The sequence below is a fragment of the Anabrus simplex genome, chromosome 5 (assembly GCF_040414725.1).
Source record: "Anabrus simplex isolate iqAnaSimp1 chromosome 5, ASM4041472v1, whole genome shotgun sequence".
NCBI classification, from domain to species: domain Eukaryota; kingdom Metazoa; phylum Arthropoda; class Insecta; order Orthoptera; family Tettigoniidae; genus Anabrus; species Anabrus simplex.
Window position 1 is genome coordinate 23,659,942 of NC_090269.1, and position 17,552 is coordinate 23,677,493.

The following is a 17,552-nucleotide window of genomic DNA, read 5'->3' on the forward strand; positions in this document are numbered from 1 at the left end:
CATTTTATTGATAAAAACTAATATTAAGTGAGTTACGACTACAGCTAGAATTGAACAGTTATTGTTTAAACAGTATCGATCAAGTGGAACCGTTGTGTTTTTCACTTCTTTTAACGGTGTATAACAAAAATACGGAAAATGCGGATGATTGCTTGCTACAACTAGAGTTAGAAATGGCTGTGAAAGTAAGGAGAAATTGAAGGCACTTACTAGAAAATTGAATCTATCCAAAAAGTCAGCGAAGGATAACATGACGGCAAGCATAATTAGCAGTCACGTACATATTTAAGTGAAAAATGGAAGGGTATGTGTTATGGGGATACTGCGGTCGACAGAGGTGTAAGAAGGTGCAGGCATGAATGGTTGATTAGAGAAAAGATTAAATAGTAATTTAAAACTTTAAGATTTGCGATTATATTTCTTTCTTAGATTTTTGTTTCTTTTCAAATTTTAAACACGGTTAGACAATAACCAAAAATCAGGTACAAAAGTTAGGCTCAAGAGCTTGAGCAACAATATTAGAAAAGTCTAGGATAATCAAATGACAACAATTTTACAGACTGAGCTTAAAGCTCACAATTTACAATGTAACAAGAGCAATCACTGCTCCATTCAATAACTCCTCTAGGAGACTAAGTTCCAGAATTTACAATAGTAGAAAAAGAGCACCTTTGTCCCACACAATTACTCTCTAGGAGACTATTCTCCAACATTTACAAATTCCAAGCCTGTTAAAGGCACAACCTACATTTAACAAAAACCAACAGTAGACACTGTCTTGTTTGCTCAACAGTCGAAATTGCATAGGAAAACACAATGAAAAACAGTGAACTTTAATAGGGGCAATAGGTGCCCATTCTACCTGGCCTTACTTAAAAAGGAAAAGGTTAAATTTACTGGCCAAATATCAAAATGTTAGGAGGTGAACCCTGGCACTCCTTGAAATTCACATGAAAATACTTAAAACCCTACATGGGCTTATGGCCCGACGTTACAGAGGCTAAACCTATATTACAAAGGTGACTTGACAGGAATTTTTTTTAAAGTTACGAGATAGATTTTAAAGGTTACAAAATTATAGTCACCTCAATGTCAAGTTGAAGGGGAATACAAGAGGGTTTCCACTCTTTATTCCCTAAGTTACCTTAAGTTATTTAGACTTGTTTGAGAATTTACAACGAGAAATAGAAGTTACATTACGAAATAATTGGAAACCTTCCCCTTGAACTATCTTTCAGAAACTATTACATGATTACACGGAGTCTGCCATTACCTTGAGCTGGTGGACCTCCCGGAGATGGATGAGGCAGCCCTTCCCCTGCCACCACTACAAACACACACTAAACCTCTTGATTGGAGTGATCAAAAGACAACATGGCCCGAAATGTCCGCTTTTACATGGGTTCCAGATATCCCTGGGCCGAAGCCCTGACACACCCCCAATTTCCATTGGACAATCAAATAACATCAAAATTATCTCATGGGTGAATTAAATAACTGTAAAAAATTCCCTATTGGCTACAATATTAAGTTGGCGGGAAGAGATAGGAGTGTTGATCACTTTAGAACACCAAAAACAATTTACAAACAATTCAGTTTTACCAACTAATGACTACTAAAATTTCCTTCTTTTTTTTTTGCTAGTTTTTTACGTCGCACCGACACAGATAGGTCTTATGGCGACGATGGGACAGGGAATGGCTAGGAGTGGGAAGGAAGCGGCCGTGGCCTTAATTAAGGTACAGCCCCAGCATTTGCCTGGTGTGAAAATGGGAAACCATGGAAAACCATTTTCAGGGCTGCCGACAGTGGGGTTCGAACCTACTATCTCCCGAATACTGGATACTGGCCGCACTTAAGCGACTGCAGCTATCGAGCTCGGTACTAAATGTCTCTTGAAATTTAATTGTCCATCCTCTCATCAGAGGGAGCACCTAGGTTGACAGTAGAGACCTCTCTCGAAAAACGTTCAAACTTCTTCTAGCACACAGTTTAAAGTACAAGTTGCAGATGGCCTTCTAAAAGGCACTTAATTTAAATGCACAGAGCAGGCATACCTCCGGGATAGCATGTATAATTAGGTACTTTCAGGCAGAAACAGGTTCCAAGAATTACATTCCAGGAAACATTAATGAACAAGGGGAGTGTGTATGCGAGGATCCTCAGAAGGCAGAAGTATTCAGAAATAATAATAATAATAATAATAATAATAATAATAATAATAATAATAATAATAATAATAATAATAATAATAATAATAATGTTATTTGCTTTACGTCCCACTAACTACTTTAACGGTCTTCGGAGATGCCGAGGTGCCGGAATTTAGTCCCGCAGGAGTTCTTTTACGTGCCAGTAAATCTACCGACACGAGGCTGTCATATTTGAGCACCTTCAAATACCACCGGACTGAGCCAGGATCGAACCTGCCAAGTTGGGGTTAGAAGGCCAGCGCCTTAACCGTCTGAGCCACTCAGCCCGGCAGAAGTATTCAATTAGCAGCATGTAAAGATTCTTGGTTACAATGACAATGTCCAGATAGAGGAGGTGACTAATACTAAAGTTTTAAAATTTACCTATGATAACAACAACGTTCACAATAAGATACAAAAGAAAACTAGAAAAGCAGCTGGAATTGATAAGATTTCTGGGGATATACTATACCATTTCATTGCCCTGATTACTTAAAACAGAATGTTGAAGTCGTCATTTGTCGTGAATAATGCTAAAATTCTCGTATATCAAACGGCAGAAAATACGAGTTAAAAGACACAGACAAGTGGAATCAAAGTGGCCGTGACCGAGATGAATGTGTTAATTTCAAACTGTTAAAAAATCAACACAGAGAACAATCCAACACTGAACTGAATTAAGCCACGGTGAAGTATGAGAGACAAATTACGTGAAGAAAATAAATTTTAAGAGGAAAATTCCAAAATTTATCAACAAAACCAAACATATTACAGAATCCTAATGCTGTGCATCTCAAATATATGAGATCTCAAGCGAACTATACAGAAGGAGATAAGATATAGCTGAGTGTATACTAAGAGTGCACTGAAGAAATACGGAAGTTTCTTTAGGAAACATTTTGAGAAAATGCTAAGATTTAAAGCGTATTAACAATAAATAAGACAATTATAAGGTACCATTAATATAATTGAAATCTTTGTAGCAGATCTTTTGAAGTCATATTATACCTTTCAAAACGTAATAATGGTACAAGAATGCTTTGTAACTAAGAAGAAAGTGGTATTAACAATATCTTTGGATAAATTTTTCATGCATGTGTCTGAGAACGTCATGATGGCTTACTAAATCAGAGATGTGATTGGCATCTGATGGAATCCGGCCGACTCTTCCTGTGATTACAAGTCCAACTGCCGAGATGTGGAGATGACAGAGCTGTAGTCCAGAGATGAATGTTCCCGAGGAAAGACGAAGCAGTAACTGTCCCAGCCCATAAACACATGCAGAATAAGATAAGTTTTATGAATTATCTTTCAAATTGATATTAATTAAGTTTTTCTGTCTTGTAGTGAGTTGTTGATTGTGATGTTGATAAGGAATAGGTCGTTATATCTTCGAGAAGTGCCTTAAATATGTAGTTTCAACGCGGGTGAATTAATAGTGATGATTTAAGGAAGGTTACAGGTAGTGTTCCGATATATTTAAACACATCCAAGTGTAGGGAAAGATGCATACGTCAATGAAGTGCTATGCTAACAGTATTTCAGTTTATTCTCAAGAAGTTATACCAAAGATAGTATGTTTTGAGGAATATAAAGTACGACATAAGTTCATATCAAGTTATAGGTTACCGAGGTAATAGATATCGACAACTTATTGCCAAACGAAAGTCAATATAGGTTAAATATCGTAATGTTTAGACAAGTGAAATGCATATTGCTAAGAATATGTTAGTTGTGGACCCATGAAATATTAATTTTATTGAGTTAAGAAGTTAGTCGAGTTGAGCGTTACGTTGAATTGATTAAATAATATTTGCAAATGCGGCGATATAAAGATATGATGAAAATATGAAGTAAGGAATGTGAGATTAAGGAATAATATTATCTTGGATAATGTAGTTGAGGAATTATGATAAATATGACGACGTATAAGGAAAGATTTTTATGTAAGGTTAATTAATGAAAAAGTAACGCAAATATGGATAGAGGTTATAATAGATGCTAGTAATGATGTGTAATATGGAATAACCTATCATATGAGTTTATGGCAATTTGATAATGGACTTATACGTTAATAATAGATCATGGTCAACAAAAATAATTTCAAGTAACCTATAATTAAGAATCTGATGGCAACTTCAAAGAGAATTTCATATTATATTTTAGTTTTAAGCTTTTTTAAGCTGAAATAACAGATCATTGATGGCAGATACGATCTTAGTGTCCTCATTATGTTAACCCATCACTATTAAGGAATTAGGAAGTTCATCTACGGTATTCATTATCAACCTACAATCATATGACTGAACTTTATGAAGTGATATGAATTGAATACAACCTGTCAACAAACTTGAAGCTATTTAGGGTAATTTTACCTATTTCTTAGAAAACATTTTTAATATGTCTAGTCATGATTACAAATATTTTTTTAAATATTATGATAGATAGTCATTGAAAGCTACAGAAATGAAACTGATCTTATTCTGCAAATCTTTAGTCAAATAATTTGATCGCATACATTGAAGATGAATGAAATATTTTCTCTTAAATATTCTTGGTAATCCTGAAGAAATTTTATTCTTATGGCGTAATTTCATTACTATCAAACATGTTAAATGAATTTTTTGTATGTCAACATAAAGAATTTTTGTTTTTTTATCTTTCATTAAGAGGCATAGGAGATATGAACTGTAATATATGCGAGGTCAAGATGATTTTCATTAAGTTATTTCAATCCAAACAAACTCCAAGGGGAGGAATTATTTTATTTATGAATTCAAGACCTTGGAAGATGATAATATATTTTATGATTACAGACTAGAATGTCGAGATGAAGCGAATGATTACGAAACAATACTCTCAGAGAAAGCTACGGGCTTTACGTCGCACCGGCGACAATTGATTTAACTTATCTGAAGTATACTATATTATTCTGAATAAATATTAGTAATTTAGAATTTAAATCATTATTAATATTTATAGACTGTAGTATTAATATAAGATAATCTCATAGTTGATAACAAGTTAATGAATTTACAGTTGATTCTTTATGACACAAAGGTCCGTTAAATTTAGATATCGCAAATGAAGAAGAGATGACTGGTAATTCTCAATTGAAGTCATGTAAAAAATATCTTGTGTAAAACATAATCGCTGAGATGTTCTCCAATGTTAGCTGCAGATTTTTTTGACCACCAACGTGGAATAAATGGAAGAGAGTTAGGATACCCAATAACCACGTAACGGCGCAATACTAAAGACAATGGATTGGGATATAGTACTATATCTGAAGCACTTATTTGATTATTGTTTGCATGAAGGAGCTATACTAAATGAATGGAGATTTGCTATAGTAGCCCGTGTGTATAAAGCTGAAAATTGCAGGCCAGTCAGTTTGACATGCATTGCATGTAAGCTTTGGGAAAGCATTCTTTCCGATTCTATTAGACATGTTTGCAAAATTAATAACTAGTTAGACGGAAGGCGTTTAGTTAATGTTATTCCACTGAAGCTCAACTTGTAGGATTCCAGCAAGTTATAGCAGATATCTTGGATTTAGGAAGTCAAATGGACTTATTCACAATTGATCTATCTACGGCATTTGATAGGGTAGATCATGGGAGAATTTTGGCAAAAAAGAGTGCAATTCGACTAGACAAAAGGGTGACTGAATGGGTGGCTATATTCCTAGAAAACAGAACTTGGAGAATTAGAGTAGGCGAAGCTTTATCTGATCCTGTAATCATTAAAAGGTAGTATTATTGGACCGTTATGTTTTCTTATATATACACTGCCTGAAGGAAAAAGGAGTGGTCCAATATTATCCTATTTCGGTATACATGCATATCATTGACGTTACAAGGATCTGTAATGTGCAGAAAGCCCACCAGAGTGCATTCGTGATGGCACTCTCCTGTCGATAAGTTGTTACCAGTCAACTGCTGTGAGTCCGACAGTTAAGCAATACGAAGCTCCCGCAATGCCTCACAAACGCGTTAGATAGCCTATCCATCAACTGACAGCATCTGACAGAGGCTATATTGTGGGACTGCATTAGGCTGGTTTGTCGTATCGTGCAATTGCCAGGCATGTGGGCCATTCAGATGTCACAGTGGACCAATGTTGGACACAATGGGTACATAAGGGCACCCAATCACGTTGTGCAGGTTCCAGTCGACCAAGAAACACATCCCCAAGGGAGGCCCGTCATATGGTGTGCCAAGCACTGCGGGATCCAACAACTTCGGCACCCGCCGAACATGTACCGGAGGCCACAAAATCCTGCAAGTTCCCGCACAGTGATGACTCGAATCCGCCGGATTGGGGTCCTACCGCCCCATGCGTCAGGTGCCGTTGACACCAAACACCAATGCCTGCGTTTGGAGTGGTACCTTGCCCGGGAGGCATGGACAGAGAACGACTGGCGTCACATCGTGTTCCGTGATGAGTCACAATTCTCCATAATTTCCAATGACCATCGTGTGCGAGTCTGTCGGCATCGAAGGCAAATCCCGCCCATATTGCGGAAAGATGCACCAGGCGTAATCTCTGGCATCATGGTGTGGGGAGCCATAGGATATCATGTCCACACACAGCATGTGTGTCAATGGACTGCCTTGAGCATGTTGAGGTCCTCCCGTGGCCAGCAAGATCCCCGGACCACTCCATCCTCCATCATTGAACGCGTGTGGGATGACATTGGAAGGGGACTCCGTCCCAGTACCAACCTGAGGGATCTGGAGGGACAGCTGCAACAACTAAGGACGAACTTGAGAGGATCCAAAGGCTGTTTGCCACCATTCTGAACCGCATAAGGGCATTCATTGCGGCCAGGGGAGCTGCAACATCCTACTGACCTAGTACAAACATTCCACCTGTAACTGTCAACGGCCTCGTCTCTTTCATTCCATATTGTAAGCAGTTTAATAAAGGAATATTGTCTTTCAGTATATATAGTTTCACTTTTAACCACTCCTGCTGCGTGCTTTACTTTTGTCAGGCAGTGTATAAACTAGCTGTTACCTGTGGCTTCGCTCATGTGGATTTTGTTAATTGATAAAAATAATAGTTCCTCGGTACTGCACTGAGACATTTTCTGAAAATCCCTAAAGTATAAAAATTCACCGAAAGCCGAGTTTCATTTACCGGGCTACCGGCAGAGCTAACTATGGAACATGCGACATCGAACTGTACCTGTGAGAAACAGTCCTCTCTCAAGTCAAAAACAAAACAATATGTGTTTATTTTTTAAGGAGATTCCAAATACCAATTTCCAAGTCTAACATCTTCAGTTTTGACATATACATATTCCCCATAAAAAAGGATTCAAGCGCTTTTTCAAGACTCGCATCCCTCCACCACCACCGCGTAAGTGGAGCTACAAAAGAAAAAAGTGTTTCTTTTAAAGGAGATTCCAAATACCAATTTTCACTTCTGTAACATCTTCCGTTTTTCAGATATAAGTATCCTCATAAAAATATTCCTAATAGGCCGGGATAACATCACGTCACTTGTGCGGACCGAATATTTTTGATGGGTATGTGAATGGAAAATCTTATGTGCATATGTTACAATCTTGGTTAATATCTCAGCTTCAAGTCAAGGGAATCATGGGTCATGTGTGGTTACAGCAGGATGGGGCTCCAACACATTTTGCTATTCAGGTGTGCGAGTTCCTTGATGAACAATTTCAAGGCTGCTGGATTGGCCGTGGCTCACCAACATCTCCAGCCCTGTTGAAATGGCCACCACGAAGCCCGGACCTTACGACGCCAAACAACTCATTATGGGGAATAACCAAGTCCCATGTGGCTCAACGTCGGTACACGACTAATGAAGAATTGCGCCAAAGTGTGGAGGAAGCCTTTCGTTCCATAACTCCTGAGATGCTCCGCAAGATGTCAATGAGGACTTGCGAGACGGATAGACCTCTGTGTAAGGCATGATGGTGCACATACAGATTCCCTGGATTCATAGCTTTTATATGTAAGTACTCCACTGTAATATGAAACGTATGAAACTAGGGGTACGGGGACTTCTCGGACACCCTGTATAGTGCAGCAGTTAACCTTCAATACCGATGTGTTGTTGTAGGTGTGATCTGTGGGTTTGATTAAATTCAGGAAAATACATATACATATGTGTGTGGCTGGTTGTGTTCCAAGTTACCCCATTTGGAATGCTGTAATGCGTTGTCAAGCACTGAAGAAAATATGGGTGATTTAAGAAATGTACATATTTTGTTGAAACAATATGATGATGCAAATTTGCTTTACCCTAATGTAATGTCGTTATGGCAAGTATTGCTTATAGGAAAAGTTTGAATGTTTTTGAGGCTAAATTTATAGATTTTCTTTCTGCTAGTAGGCTTCAAGTTAAAAGGAAAATTGTCCAGCTCTTAAATATAAATTCAGTGACTCGTGTATAAGGAATGTGTCGATATTTTTGTTGACAAGTGTTTTAATGTGATGATACAATGGTTTTAAATGAGAAAAAAAGACAAATCTATCCGTGAACGTTCAGGTAGGAATATTAAAGCTAAAAAAGTAATGCATAAATGAAAGATCAAGCTCTTTCACAGCAGTCCATTTCACATCTTGATTATATGTCTATTTTCAGTCTTTAAATAATAACCTGTTAAATAATTCTTCATTCATTTATCCAGAATTGCTTAAGCAACTTTGAAGTTAATATTTTAGTAACTCTTTCTAGACGTAATTAATTTATACATTTCCGTATATACATTTCCATTGATATTTGAATTTAGCGCGAATTTTCAGGTCATGCCACTAGGCGCGCCACTTACGACTTGTCTCCCAATTTAACAAGGCTAAATCCGGAAGTGTCGCGTATTGTCTCTACTGTATTTGGTTAAACTCATTTGGGGTTATAGTCATTTGGCGTAAAATACCGACGAGAGATTTTTTCTGAAAAGTCAAATAAGGTAAGTTGGACACGTGAGTTTGACGTACAGAAACTGGAAAACATTCTCCCCGTTACGAACTGACAGTATGACCTGAAGTGAAATAAACATGAACTAATAAAAGTACAATTCATGTAATGTCAAAATAATGATATACCGGCAAAAAAAAGAAAACTGTCCAACACAAGAAGGGCCGGGCATTGAAGGAGGGACCCTGCTACATTACCCCAAACCATTCTTATCTAATCTTGTACGATTGACGTGTCCATCCACCCTTTTTCTTCAATACAAACGTGCATCACTCGCCAGAACTTCACAACAACACAATTAGTCAATACTTCAAGTCCCAACTTCTTGTAATAGCAGTTTCACATTTTGTTGGATAGATAGAGTTCATTAAGGCGCTTCTTTTGAATGTGCGGAGTTGAGGTGTACCTCCCGGTACATATTGAATAAGGAAGATACTGTTCAACAATAAATCGTTGTTATAGTGATTCAAAGAATATTAACACATATATTTAATTAGTATGTTTTCCTTTAAAAAATTAAATAGGCCTATAATTAATTCATATTACAATTTATGGTAGTAGTAGAATAGTATATTGGAGGACTACACTTGACTGCAAGACCTCGTGTCTGTGTCTGCATCTCTTTCCTTGATGTACCAGCAGTGGATGCATGGGGGTTGCTTCAGCAAGCAAAATCTGCACCTTCCTGCATTAATGTAAGGGGATGAGTCACAACTTTTTCTTCAATCAAAATGTGACATTTCTGTTGAAATTATTTAAAACTGACCCAGTTTACATGCATTTTGTCATCAATTTGGGAACTTCAAATCTCAAAGGTACTTTGACATCGAGGAAATCCTGCATTCCTGTCTAAACTTCTTGCAATAGTGCGCTGTTACATGGTTATTGGGTATCCTTACTCTCTTCCATTTATTCCATGTTGGCATTCAAGAAAATCTGCTGCTAACATTGGAGGACATCTCAGGGATTATGTTATACACAAGATTATTTTTACGCGACTTCAACTGAGAATTGCCCGTCATCTCTTTTTCATGATATACAGTAGATGTTGATTCCCATAGGGAATCTGAAATATTTGTCCCGAATGAGTAAGCATCAATTTTTGGTAGTGAGACAAAGTCTCTCAAAGTGCATTGGCACTGCCGGTGGCTTCAGGTAGCCTATGCAGTGGCCTCCATGGTATGCACTAGCCATGCGTCTTGGCAGGTGCGCTAGGTATCAACTGACGAGCCCAATCTAGCACATGGAGACGAAATGCTGGCAACCAGGAATAAGTTAGCTGGAAAATTTATAATGTCCAATAATGGACCATTTATATTGGTATTACTATCTCATTTTCATTCGCGATATCTAAAATTTTATCGAACCTTTGTGTCAAAGAATCAACTGTAAATTCATTAACTCATTATCAACAATGAGATTACCTTATATTAATATTATAGTCATATTTACATTAATATTCCTCTGATAGTATTGTTTCATAATCATTCTCTTGATTTCGACATTCTAGTCCGCAATCATAAAATATACTGTCATTTTCCATGGTCTTGAATTCGTAAATAAAATAATTCCTCTCCTTGAAGTTTGTTTGGATTGAAATTACTTGATGAAAATCATCTCGACCTCGCATAAATTACAATTCATATCTCCTATGCCTCTTAATGATGGATAAAAATCCTAGAATTCTTTCATCATCATCATTTCCCTTTATCAAACTGTAGCCGGGTTGGGGCAAATATGGTTCCTCTCCACTTTCTTCGGTCTTTCCACCACTCCTCCTCCAACACTGTGTCGCAGTCCAGGTTTCTTTCTACAATGCTGCATTAGATGGTATCCTTCCATCTCAATCGTGGTCGTCCACGGCCTCTCCTTCCTTGGATTTGCATTTCCATCACCTTTTTTGGCATTCTTTCGTCGCTCATTCGCTTTATGTGCCCAAACCATCTTAGTCGGCTCTTCTCTATTCTATCATTCATTTTTTCCACTCCAATTTCTTCCCGGATTTTCTCATCCCTTATTTTGTCTCTTCTACTCTTCTGTATCATACTCCTCAAGAACTTCATTTCGGCTGCCTGTATTCGACTCTCATCCTTCTTTGTCATTGTCCAAGTTTCTGCTCTGTAAGTTGTTATGGGTACGTAATACATCTTGTACATAGTATCCTTTGCTTCCGTTGGCACATCTTTGTCCCATAACATGTTTCTTACACTATGATAGAAACAACTTCCAGCTTGAATCCTTTTACTAATCTCAGCATCCAGTCGAGCATTCTCCATTAATTCACTCCCCAGGTATTTAAACGTTTCCACTACTTCCAGGGGCTTGTCTACAAGTCTAATCTGACCTTTCCCTTCTTTCTCCCCTCTAGTCATAACAAGAGTTTTACTCTTTTCTACACTTATTTTCAATCCACATTCTTCGATCTTCCCATTCACCACATTCAACTGTTCTTGAACCTTCCTGTCGTCTTCTCCCCAAATCACAATATCATCTACAAATAACATCATGTTCATTTCTTTTCCTCCATATGCTTCTTTTGCTGTTCTCATGATGTCATCCATTACTATTGTAAACAGTATTGGTGATAGAACACTTCCCTGTCTCAGCCCACTAGTTATTCTGAACCAACATGTCACTTGTGTTTGCACGCAACTACAACATTCCTTATACAATGCCATGATCATTTTTATTAATCCCTCTCCAATTCCTTTTTGCACCAGACTGTTCCAAACTTTCGTCCTGGGGACACTGTCACATGCCTTTTCAATGTCAATGAATGTCATCACCATATCATTCCCGTACTCCCCATGCTTTTCCAATAGTTGTCTTATAATGAAAATGGGCTCTATTGTTGACCTTCCACTTCTGAAACCAAACTGATTTTCCTGTATCTGATTCTCAACCCTCAACCTTATTCTACTTTCCAGTATCCTTTCCATTATCTTAGCAACATGGGATATTAGAGTAATTCCCCTGTAGTTCTTCAAAACTTTCTTATCACCTTTCTTGAAAATTGGTATGATTATTCCTTTTTGCCAATCCTCAGGGACCTCCTTATTCTCCCAGACATTCCTGAGAACCCAATATGTCCACTGCAGGCCTACAGCTCCAGTTGCCTTTATCATCTCCACTGAAATTTCATCTATTCCAGCAGTTTTTCCATTCTTCATCTTTCTTACTGCCATTTCAATTTCATTCAATGTAATTTCTTTATCCATTTCTTCTAGAATTCTTTATGTTGATATAAAAAATAATAATTCAATTAACATGTTTGAAAGTAATGAAATTATGCCATAAGAATAAAATTTCTTCAGGATTACCAAGAATATTTAAGAGAAAATATTTCATTCATCTTCAATGTATGTGATCAAATTATTTGACTAAATATTTGCAGAATAAGATCAGTTTCATTTCTGTAGCTTTCAATGACTATCTATCATAATATTTTAAAAATATTTGTAATCATGACTAGACATATTCAAAATGCTTTCTAAGAAATAGGTAAAATTGCCCTAAACAGTTTCAACAAGTTTGTTGACAGGTTGTATTTAAGTCATATCACTTCATAAAATTCAGTCTATGATTGTAGGTCGACAAGGAATACCATAGATCAACTTCCTAATTCCTTAATAGTGATAGGTTAACATGATGAGGACACTAAGATCATATCTGCCATTAATGATCTGCTATTTCAGCTTAAATAAACTTAAACCTAAGATATAATATGAAATTCTCTTTTAAGTTGCCATCAGATTCTTAATTATAGGTTACTTGAAATTATTTTTGATGACCATAATCTATTAACGCATAAGTCAATTATCAAATTGCCATAAACTCATATGATATGTTATTCCATATTGCACATCATTACAAGCATCTATTATAACCTCGATCCACATTTGCATTACTTTTTCATTAATTAACCTTACATAAAAATCTTTCCTTATACGTCGTCATATGTATCATAATTCCTCAACTACATTATCCACGATAATATTTCTTAATTTCACACTCCTTACCTCATATTTTCATCATATCTTTATATCGCCGCATATGCAAATATTATTTAATCAATTCAATGTAACGCTCAACTTGATTAACTTCTCAACTCAGTAAAATTAATATTTCATGGATCAACAACTAACATATTCCTAGCAATATGCATTTCACTTGTCAAAACATTACGATATTTAACCTATATTGACTTTCGTTTGGCAATAAGTTGTCGATATCTATTACCTCGGTAACCTATAACTTGATATGAACTTATGTCGTACTTTATATTCCTCAAAACATACTATCTTTGGTATAACTTCTTGAGAATAAACTGAAATACTTTTAGCATAACACTTCATTGACATATGCTTCTTTCCCTACACTTGGATGTGTTTAAATATACCGGAAGACTACCTATAACCTTCCTTAAATCATCACTATTAATTCACTCTCGTTGAAACTACATATTTAAAGCACTTCGCAAAGATATAACGACCTATTCCTTATCAACATCACAATCAACAACTTACTACAAGACAGAAAAACATAATTAATTTTAATTTTAAAGATAATTCGTAAAACTTATCTTATTCTGCATGTGTTTATGGGCTGGGATAGTTGCTGTTCTTTGTTCCTCAGGAACATTCATCTCTGGACTATGGCTATGTCATCTCCGCATCTCGGCAGTTGGACTTGTAATCACACGAAGAGTCGGCCGGATTCCATCAGATGCCAATCCCATCTCTGATTTAGCAAGCCATCATGACGTTCTCAGACACATGCATGAAAAATACATCCAAGATATTGTTAATATCATCTTCTTAGCTACAAAGCCTTCTTGTACTATTACTACATTTTGAAAGGTTTAATATGACGTCAAAAGATCTGCTACAAAGATTTGAATGATACTAATGGTAGCTTAAAATTGTCTTATTTATTGTTAATATGCTTTAAATCTTAGCATTTTCTCAAAATGTTTCCTAAAGAAACTTTTGTATTTCTCCAGTGCAATCCTCGTATACACTCAGCTATATCTTATCTCCTTCTGTATATTTTGCTTGAGATCTCATATTTGAGATGCACAGCATTAGGATTCTGTAATATGTTTGGTTTTATCAATAAATTTTGGAATTTTCCCCTAAAAATTTATTTTCGTCACGTAATCTGTCTCTCGTACTTCACCGTGGCTTAATTCAATTCAGTGTTCGATTGTTCTCTGTGTTGATTTTTTAACAATTTGAAATTAACACATTCATCTCGGTCACGGCCACTTTGATTCCACTTGTCTGTATCTTTTAACTCGTATTTTCTGGCGTTTGATATACGAAAATTTTAGCGTTATTCACGGCAAATGACGACTTTAACATTCCGTTTTAAGTAATCAGGGCAATGAAGTGGTACAATAGACATTTAATACAATTCTTAATAAAACATTACAATATATAAAACCACACTGTTGAACAGTAAACCCCTGTAACCATAACCAGACAAGTTTTTTTTTTGCTAGGGGCTTTACGTCGCACCGACACAGATAGGTCTTATGGCGACGATGGGATGGGAAAGGCCAAGGAGTTGGAAGGAAGCGGCTGTGGCCTTAATTAAGGTACAGCCCCAGCATTTGCCTGGTGTGAAAATGGGAAACCACGGAAAACCATCTTCAGGGCTGCCGATAGTGGGATTCGAACCTACTATCTCCCGGATGCAAGCTCACAGCTGCCAGACAAGTTTGGATTGAAACTAAACAATATTCCATCTGCCAGATCCTAGCAAGGTTGCAGTATGGCCACATGGATTCTACGGTCTGTCATCACCTCGCCCACAGGCGCGAGGCCAGTGTCGGTTAGGCAAACAGCTTGGAGCCAAACAAACTCCTCTTACCATGTACAGCATGGAAAGGGGATAACAAAATGTATGAATTATCTCAAAGATACGAAGCTCGGAAGGGGAATGGAATATACATAAAGGATAAATACAGTTCAGCCGACCAGGAAAGGCAACTAAATGCTTGAAGATGAAATCACAAGAAAGCTGCTATTGAAGAAGTGCTGGAAAAGATATTTTACAATGTTTTATGCAAGTTAATCATAAGGCAACAAGCATACGACAGAACCTGTAATTCCTCATGACCTAGCAACAGATTTGCATATGGGGTGACTGCAGTCTATAATATTACTACTGGCAAGGATAATGTACACCGCATAGAAAATTAATATTACAGTAAAGAATAGCAAAAGTTTGATAATGAAATCATATACAAAGATCAATAGACATTTGAAAAATAAACCATTTAAAAGAAATAATGCTCATCTTGTTCACACATCATTTCTATTTACCACAATTAAAAATATATTTCATAACATTTACATAATGTACAAAACACAATAGTAAAAGGATACGATCGATTTTGTTTGTGACAATCAGCTGCCTTCAACAAGCAATCCTTACACTGTTCAAATGACTTAGCATTTTTGAAGCAAGTAGCTGTAAACAAAAGGAGTAAAGTGTAAATATGATGAAATCTAAGGATAGGGCCTATGGGCAATTAAGTAACATATTCCTTATTCACAAAAATAATCAAATATATATATTTTTCATACTTCACCAAATACTTTGCTTGTATTATAACACAGATTACAGTTTCGGCATTCAGTCAGAAAACCTCCATGAATCAACAACACATCTGCACATTCCAACTAACGTAGTTATGTCAACCTCATATAGTTCCATACTGCTTATCTCAAAGACATTATGAACAGAGTCTAAACATGCTCACCTTGGTCTCCCTCTACTTTTCTCGCACTTCGTGGCCAAGCCCTTTATCTTCCTAGGTAATCTATCCTCCTCCATTTGTCTCACATGACCCAACTCTGAAGCAAGTTTATGTGCACAGCTTCATCCACTGACTTCATTCCTAACCCTTTATCTCCTCATTTTGAGTATGCTCCTACAACTGCACTCGCCTATTTGTTCCAATGATCATTCTTGCTACTTTCAAGTTTGTTCTAACTTATGAATAAGATATCCTGAATTCACCCAGGTTTCACTCCTGTACAGCAAACTCTGCCTGAAAATAGATGGGTATTATGATAGTTTCATCTGGGAGACGACCTCTCTTGTAGAATAATGCTGATGGGAACTATGAACTTACTACATTAAAAGAGAGAGAGAGTGTGTGTGTGTGTTTTTTTTGGCTGATTATATAGAGAGTGAAACACAGCATTGGCATAAACCCTACTCCTATAAAATAACACCAAGGGGTCAGCTGAAGGTTTAAAGTCTCCATATGACGAATATACCACCAACAGTATCATACGCACTCACTCCATATGAATAGCGTAGAGAGTTTTGGAACTGAACCCATGCTTTTTGCATGCAATCTAGTGATTAGAAACTTTATACCACTATGTCTCCTACCCTGCAGCCAATATTCTGACAGTGAGACTTTTTGCACCAACAGGGCTCAAACCAGCTAACTGTGGTGCCAGACCATTAAAACTTTATGCCATAATGATCACGCTGACCAGGTAGGCATAGTAAATGATCCATGTAAACTAAGAACAACAAAAGTGGAAGATTACAGCATTGTCTAACACCTGTAACTAACCTTGAACCAACTTATTCTACCATCAATTTCCACTGAGGCCCAATTACCATCTTAAATGTCTTTCATTCCCCTAATCCCATATCAATCAGAATGGATAACATATTTTTCCTCACTACTCTGTCATATACCTGCTCCAGATTTATGAAACATAATTCCTAACTGTCTATTCTCTCAAAGCATTTTCAATTACTTGACAGAAAATGAAAATCTGGTCCTGACAACCCCTGTGTTCTGATATCACACTGGTTTTCATCTTAACTTACTCTCCACCACTGATCATACCCTCTTTTCCAAAATGGCTGTTAACACCTTGCCTGGTATCGTGATCAGTGAAATACCATGCTATTTATTGCAAATCTTTCTGTTCCCTTGCTTCCAGTTGTTTTTGTGCCTATGATCTTCAAATACTATCATGAGACCCCATTAGGGGGGCAATTAGGCATCTTCAAAACGAGAGAAAAGATCAGAGAAATGTGTATTTGGAAGAGTCTGGATGGCAAAATCAGAGAAATGGTTAAATCATGTAAATCTTGCTTGCTTAGTAAGCCCACCTTGTCTACTAAACTAGGGCTATTGTCATCTCATCAAGTCTCTCGCCCCATGGAATGTTTGTATAAAGACTACATCCGACCTTCCCCTCAATCGAAGGGGAATGGGAATAAATTCATTCTTGTATGTGTAGACGGCTTCACTAGATTTTCATGGTTATTTCCGACTAAGCTGGCTACCGCTCAGTCTACCATTTCTTGTCTTAATACTATCTTTGCTTCCTTTGGTCCTTGTCAATATATAGTTTCTAATAATGGCTT

General features: G+C 36.9%; 1 protein-coding gene across 1 annotated transcript in view; it reads right to left on the reverse strand.

The window, feature by feature from the left end:
• The window catches only part of LOC136873683 (gamma-soluble NSF attachment protein), an 88,804-nt gene that overhangs the window by 26,012 nt on the left and 45,240 nt on the right, over nucleotides 1-17,552 (reverse strand). Inside the window, exon 3 of the mRNA XM_067146798.2 lies at nucleotides 15,536-15,620. Coding sequence (XP_067002899.1) covers nucleotides 15,536-15,620 — 85 coding nt within the window. The remainder of the gene's footprint in view (nucleotides 1-15,535; nucleotides 15,621-17,552) is intronic.